The sequence below is a fragment of the Hevea brasiliensis genome, chromosome 11 (genome assembly GCF_030052815.1).
Source record: "Hevea brasiliensis isolate MT/VB/25A 57/8 chromosome 11, ASM3005281v1, whole genome shotgun sequence".
Taxonomy (NCBI): domain Eukaryota; kingdom Viridiplantae; phylum Streptophyta; class Magnoliopsida; order Malpighiales; family Euphorbiaceae; genus Hevea; species Hevea brasiliensis.
In genome coordinates this window covers 16,599,921-16,608,133 of record NC_079503.1, presented here as the reverse complement: position 1 = coordinate 16,608,133, position 8,213 = coordinate 16,599,921, and the positions used below count along the sequence as shown (strand labels likewise).

The following is an 8,213-nucleotide window of genomic DNA, read 5'->3' as shown; positions in this document are numbered from 1 at the left end:
TTTTTTATTTTGACAATATTATCCTTTTTTATTTAACTTGAAAATTAATATTATTAATATTTTTATTTTTTTATTTATAATTTTAATTAACGTATTTCAACTTTGTTAAAATATTTTTTATTAATAACATAAAATATAAAATATTTATTTATATCCAAAAACTTAAAATTAATTATAAATTTTTCTATTAACAATAATAATTATTTTATTATTTTATCTATATTTTTAAAATTATTTAATTATCTTAAAAAATAATTATTTTTCTTATTTCAATACTAAAATAAATTATATAATATAAAATATTAATAATTATATATTTATTTAAATAATATAATATATTAATTTAATAATTATATATTTAATTTAATAATAAAATAAATAATATAATATAATAAATTTATAATTTTATATTTATTTAAATAATAAAATAAATTATATGATATATACCCTTATTAGTCATTTCACATGTTAACAGCAACAGCTAAATATAATTTTACCAAACACTTAATATAAAACAGCTATCATCAGCTATCAGTTATCAACTATCAGCTAACAGTAACAGCTATCAGCTCAGTTGTATTCAACAGTTAATCCAAACATGCCCTTAATCTCCTCGTCAGTAATTGGAGCACATAGAAAATCATTCATCTCATCTGAAACAAGGTGAGGAATAAGATGGAAAAAATTATTGTTATCTGGACTTTGTTCTGCTGTAAACAAAGATTTGAAATAATTCAAAGCTTCTTCTTTAATTGCCCCCTGTTCTTGAATCCAGTTACCATACTTATCTCGGATTTTGACTATCTGGTTTCTTTGTCTTCGCTGAGTTGTGGAGGAATGAAAAAACTGAGTATTTTTATCTCTACATGAAAGCCATTTGATTATTGATTTTTAAAACCAGTAGACTTCTTCCAACTTATAATGAAAATTCAACTCAGCTTTGATTTGAGAAACTTCTTCTTGTGAAACAGAACAAAAAGGAGAATATTGAATTATTTGAAGAGTTCTTGATAACTCCTGAATTCTCTTTTGAGAATTTCTGACATTCCTTCTGCTCCAAGATAACAAAGCTTCTTTGCAAGATTCCAAGTTTCCCAACAGATTATCTGAGGTAGGATGGTTTGAATTCCACATATTCTTGATAATATCATCACAATCAGAAAAAGAAGACCAGCGCAAATCAAAATTAAAATTACGTCTCAACTTTTTGGTCTTCGATTAAGAAATAGAATCAAAGGATGATGATCAGAGCCTTTAAATTTTCCATGTATTAGTTGGCTAGAAGGAAACAGAAGATGCCATTCTGGATTACTAATGGCCTTGTCGATCCGCTCCATGACGCTAGCTTGTCCTGATTGCATATTAGACCAGGTATGCCTATTCCCTTTGAACTCTAATTCTTCTAGCAACCCATTAAACAAGAAATTATGGTATTCATTTGCAATTTGCCTGTTAATTGAGCGATGACCCCACTTATCCTCATGCTGACTACAAATATTAATATCCCCAATAATTAACCAAGGTTCTCCATCATGAAGATTCAAGGACCTAAGATCCTTGAGAAAAGAAATTCTTTTATGCTTCGCTGGCTCCCCGTAAACAAAAGTTGCATGCCAGGTGGAGGAACCGCTGCAAGATACATCTATCCAACGAGAAGAGGCACCCAAAATCTGCAAAGAAAAATAATTATCCCACCAAAGAGCTAATCCCCCTGATGACCCTGATGGTTCCGCATAAAAAGAGTGAATAAAACCAAACTTCAATTTCCATCTATCCATAAAATTGCACTTCTTTTTAGTCTCTGAAAAGAAAACTAATCCGGGCTTATTTGTTGTTATTTGCTCTCTCAGAGCTTGCATTATCAGGGGTTGCCCGGCCCCCTGACAATTCCAACACAAAAGACACATGGCAATTTTGGTGGCTTCTGGCTACCCACCTTAGTCTCAGAGATGGTACAACCATTTTCCTTTTCAACATTGTGATACCCTTCCAGGTTGGAGGTTCCTGTCTGTGTTTGTGGTTTATTTGAGGTTAGAGTTGCTGTTCTAGCTAGGGCCTTAAGCTTGGGTTTTCTTGAAATGGACAGTTGTTTGGGCTTAGGGACTCTATGGGCTTCTTGTAACTGATGTTGTGTTTCAGAGAAAGGGTTGGCCAAAGTAAGGTTTGTGAAAGTAGAGCAGGGTTGAATGGTGTTTAGGTCGAGAATTGGGTTGCTTTCGGGGATGTGGATTGGTTTTCCAATAATTTGAGCCCAAGAAATCCCAGATAAAGAAGGCTAAGGTAATGGGTTTGGTACATCCAAATTGGGAAGCTTCAAGTCTTCTTTTTGTCTCTTTATAACTGAGAACAAGTTTGACAAAATCTTCTATTTTGAAGAGGCATGGTTACAACAGAAGTGAGCTGGATTGTCATCTGAGGAAGATGACATTTGGTCTATTTTATGGGTTAGGTCAACATGAGTTAAGGTAAGTTTGCTTGTTGATTCAATTTTCTCATAGGTAACAGACAGATGTTTAGGTTTAGGGTAAAGGCTAGTTGATTTGTGCAGAGGTTTGGTGAGAGAAGTAGTGGTTGGAAGATTGGTTTGCGTGTTGAGGGAATGACTAGGTAAATGTATAATGATTTCTTGGTTAAAAGAGGTAAGGTGTGGTTGACTTGTTTGGTGGGTTGGAGTTTGCATGTGCTCTTGTAATTCAGAAGAAGAAACTTCCAATTAAAGAGGGTAGTTGTTACGCGCCACCGCCTTGGAAGTCACCAGAGGTAAATCCTTTTTTGTATGTGTACTTGTTGGATTTTTCTTTGGCTTTGAGGAAAAAATTTTCGCTCTCATCCATGGACTAAGCTCCTGCCTTTTCCCCTTATTTTCACTTCTAGTAACTTGATTTATATTTGGACATGTTTGGATCTGGTGACCTAATAGACCACACATATAGCAAAAGTCAGGAAGCCTTTTAAACCGAAACCGAACCCTTTCCAAAGAACCATCTGCGCTTCTATTTGTAAAACCTACAAATAGCGGCTTCCTTTTATCCACATCTACTCTAATTCTCATACAGGTCCCAATAGACACATCGTAATTCGAAACTAGATCAGTATCAAGCACCCCATGGAAGATCTTGCCTATTTTAAGAGCATTTTCTCTTGTCATTTGATTTCGGGAAAGGCCATGCACTTGAACCCAAAACAGACATGTAGAGAAATCAACTTTTTCTATTTTTAGATGTGGAGACCATGATTTCAAAATTAACAGAGCATTGCTAACTGACCAAGGAATGCCTTCTAAAACTCTCTGTTTATCTCTTTCATGCTTGAAAGTGAATAGAAAAGTATTCTTATATTCAAGAACATTCTTAACATTAAAATCAAAAGCAAGATTCCAAACCTGATTGAGAATATTTCTAACATGGTTTATAGGGAAGCTTCTTGTTGCCAGAACTTTGCCCACCAGAATTAAAGTTGATACAGATTCTGCTTCCTTATCATTTGTATCAAGTTCTAAAGTGACCTCATTCCATGACAAGGAATTTGTTCTCTTACAAAGCTCATTAATAGCTTCCTGGGGCTGATCCATTTTACAGACCTAGGAGGTATCAGCAATTAATGGGATCTTATAAGAAAAAACCAACTACCCTGTAACACCCTCACTTTAGATAGTCCGTACGTTCTACTGTTCCCGTAACCAATGTCTGACCGGACAGTTAGAATGTTTAGAAATTTAGACCAGAGTGAGGAGTCATCAATAGATCAAATAATGGTAAGAAAAATTAAGAAAAAATTTTAGAAATGAAATACAACAAAGTTAAATGAGCCGGTGCTTCAGTGATGGGTGACCTAATGGAAAGTTGCGGTGAAGACAGCTAGTAACCCTAAACCCGAGGGGAACTCTGTGAAATAATTTCTGGGATTCTAGAGAAGAGTTACGACACCCTAGGTAGCATTAGAATGCCAAGAAAATGTTAGGAGAATTTTTAAGATCGGTACATACAGTTTTGGCTCCTTAAGCCAAACGGAGAGCATTTAGTCATTTCAACTTTAGAGATGATTTTTAACCGACTTGTCCGATTAAGTGAGTGAAGATTTTTTTCAAAAATATGAAAAAAAAAATTATGAAAAATTAATTAAAAATGAGTGAAGAAAAGAAAATTGAAAATGGAAAATTAGAAATGGAAAATGGATTTATGACATTACCTAGATGATGTCATAAATGTGAAATAAAAATTGTCCACCAATTGGACTTCAACAAATACACTTAAGAAGACTTAAAGAGGGATAAGAAAAAAAAAAAAGTCATCTTCTACCTTTGGGTAGCCAAACCATAGAGAGAGAGAGAGAGAGAAAGAGAGAGAGAGGGAAGAGAGAAACCTCCATTGGAGCACACTTTAAACTTGTGTTCTACCCCCAAAACCACCTCAAAACCCTAGCTTCTCTTCACAAAAATTTATCCTCACACCTAGAGCAAGACTTGGACAGCAAAAAGAAAGAGAAAAAGTGGAGTTTTCAAGCCTTGGGAATTGGCTAATTCAAGGTTAGTGCCACTTCTTCCATAAACCCTTGAGTTTACTTTGTGTATATTATGAATTGAGTGTTAATTTGGAAGAAAGAAAACAAATTATGTATGTATGAAAAACCACCAATTTTGGCAGCCTAGGGACCTTTAGGGTTTCAATGATTCAAGTGAATTATAATTGTGAATTGATGCAATTGAACATAAAATTGATGATTAGAATATTTGATTGCATGTTGTTTGCGTAAATTAGAATTTTGGAGTAGGGTTTGGGGGCAAAATTAGGGTTTTAATTATGTGTTGGTAAATGGAAGTCCTAATGGTCAATAAGTGACCATTTGGCTACATTTGATGATGAATTGAAGTGATTTATGCCAATGGAATTGAGGTTAGGTATGCTGCCTTAGGTGACTTGCAGGGCTGGATGTGAGTCCAGCAGGTTTGGGCAGCTGCAACTTGAGTGGTGTAGGTTCAATTGATGCAAGGCCAAGGGCATGAAACTAGACAAATAATGGCACAACTTTGATAAAGAAACCTTGCTCTGAAAACAAACTTAGAATACCCTAAAAATTGATCAAATCCGGGTAACTAACCTACTGGTCCTGGAAATTGACCAAATGAACAGTGTTTGTTCAAATAGTCATAACTCAGTGTAGAAATGTCCAATTGACCTAAATTTTATATCAATAAAGCTTAGACAATTTAGGACAACTTTTTTGAAGAACACCACCTCAAATTTTGACCTGAAGCCATCTGAAATGCTGGCCAAAGATAAGGTACCAAAACTGCCAGAACACATTCTGCCCAGAAATTCTCAGTAGATACCAATCCGGCCAGCCTTGCTTAAATTAGTATATCTTGAGCCAGAAAACTCCAAATAGAGTAATTCAAAAAGAAAATTACAAAAGACACATAAAGGAACAACTTTCATGAAGAAAGTTTTATCAAATTTTTACTGTAGTCAGGTCCAATGGAACAGTGAATTTGGATCTCAAATTCTGAAAATTTGAAATAAAACCTAGGAGGCTAGGAATTGAGTTTGGCAATCAATGCCAACAAAAATAAAATGCAAAATATGGTATCTTGGTGAACTTATGCTTAAGAAATCTATTATAAATTAAAAAGTCAACCTTTGAAGGGAAATAGTCAAGTGAATAGTAACTATCAAAAACTTAAGTTACTAATGGGGTCAATGGTACCCCACTTAAAGGATTTAATATATACCTAAATTATGAGAATAGGTAGATGGGAATTGTATTCTCATCATAAATAGAACTTAGGAGACATTGTTAATATATTTTAAAATGTGATTTGTAAATCAATATAAATGAAAATGTTAAACCTAGGGACGTGTAAAATGATGTAATAAATTAGATAAGGAATTATAAAGGAAAAAAATAAATGATATAATTGATAAATTGTGAATTATATAAATGAAATTCATGAATATATGCATTAGATGAAAATGAGTCTAGATATTGTATTTTCACTAGGAAATAAAGTTTAGAATATTACAATAAATATATATAATGGAATATATAATGAAATAATAGACCCATTAATATTAAATGGTACATGAGAGAAAATAAGGGAAATTATAAATATCTAGTAAGTAAAGATATCTCTTGAATTACAAATCATAATTCATATAAATTTTGAAATGAATAAATGAATCACATAAATGTGTGAATAGGACTTTAGTTCTCATTAGGAGAAAAAGAAAGAATATTTTGAGTACAATGGTACATGAGAACTATTATTGTGAATTGTGATGAATATGAGTGATATAATGAATGTATGAATTATGATGAATGCATAATTTATGTAGAATTGTATTTTAGAAATTTATACTTCTGCTAGTAATAAAAATTAAAATGTTATAAATTATAATTAGAACATATAATGAAATAATGATACTTATGAACCCTTAATGGTACTAATGTGTCCATGTATTGCCTAGACACGTGTGTCAGATTGGATAGATTGGCATGCCAATAGGGTATTGTTTGAGCAGTACTGCATAAAGTTTTATGCCTGTATTTATGGCTTTAAGCCTGTACTCATGGCTTGTATGCCTGATTATCTGTTATCATGGCTTTTAGCCATACTGATATGTTATCATGGCTTTTATCCTTACTGACTGCATATGTGGTTGACGTTCCCTATTTCACGTCCCATGGTATGACGGCCTGAGACACCACAGTGTCCAGTGCCCACGACCCGCTTATCCAGTTTAGTTAGTCTGTCATAGGTTACTTAGGCAGTAAAATTTATTGAAATAAGTTAAGAATATTAGTAATTAAAAATATTAGAAATTAAATAAATAATTAAGACGTCCTAAAATAAATTAGAACGAAAGATAGTTTATATTAGAAGTATTACATTAAATTAGATTAAATTCCAGAGTATCCAAAGTATAATCCATTTCTTTCTTTATTTGTATATATTATTTTCTTGTTATATTATTGCACCACTAAGCAACAATGCTTAGCGCGATGGATTGTTTCCTTCACGCAGGTACTGAAGCTCAAACCCAGTGGATATTTGACTGGGATTTTTTTTGGAGTCCAGATCTGCAGAAGTGTCAGAAGTGTTCAACGTTGTCACCTCCTCAGCAATGAATGTAGATAGGGCTCACATTAGTCATATTATGTATTTTTTGTATTATAATTATTTCATATGTTGTAATGCAATCGAGGAAATTGTATTTAATATGTATGGAAATGAATGGATTTGTACAAATGAGTATGTGAATTGCAAGAATTGAATGTGAGATGACTATAATGAGTATGAATGATATTTTCATTGTAAAATATTATTGAAAATTTCAAGCAGGTGAATAGTAAAATACGCCAAATGATAATAAAAACAGGGAAAACTCTGCTGATTTCTCCTTAAAAAAATAATTGATATTAAAATATAACGAGAACAAATTATTAAAAGAATAAAGTAAGATAAGATAGGGTGCTCCGGCACTGAGTGTGACATATCTTGCTTGGCTACACTATAGACAGGTAAGGGGTGTCACATACCCGATTTAAGAGAGAGAAGAAAACCTATAAGAGGATTACTAAGATGGGTAAGTTTCAAACTTGAAACAAATTACAAAGAGAATTGAGAAGGAAACTAAGAAGGGAAAGGGAGTTCTACAAAGAGAACACTGGCCTTTAAGTCACATCACTTACATACTCCTTCTTTCTTCCTTTGCATATTTTATCTATATATTTTTTTAATCAAAACCCATCCAACAAACTTCTTTTACTCTCCCAAACAACCATATATAAAAGTTCTCATTCTCTTGCATTTTCTTTTAAACTTTCACTTCTTGCAAAAAGCCCATCTTTATTAAAATGATACCAAGCTTTCTCTCTCTAACCATCACATAAAAAACTTATTTTTACCTCCATAAAAAAAAAACTTTCATTTTTTACTTCATCCTTTCTCTATTTATTTTTAAGAATTGACAACACATCTTCCCCATAGTTAACATCGTTTATCCTTTCATCGGCATTTTTGAAGCCTCACCTTGCTGTTCATGTTGTTTGGACGTTGACTTTAATACCATTGTGAGGCCACCACCATTTGTGCCATTCACGAAATTTCACTAATGCTATTCTTGATTATCACTACAACTCTTGGATTCACACCATTATTCTCAAGTACTTTTGACTCCCCCGGTCCTCACTTTTACATGTTTGTAATATGCTCA

At 32.9% G+C, this 8,213-nt stretch overlaps 1 protein-coding gene across 1 annotated transcript; it reads right to left on the bottom strand.

The window, feature by feature from the left end:
- Positions 1-2,713: 2,713 nt before the first annotated feature.
- Positions 2,714-3,571, bottom strand: LOC131170226 (uncharacterized). The gene has a single exon (XM_058129294.1). It carries the CDS (start codon positions 3,569-3,571, stop codon positions 2,714-2,716), a length of 858 nt encoding a protein of 285 aa, XP_057985277.1.
- Between the last annotated feature and the right edge of the window lie 4,642 nt (positions 3,572-8,213).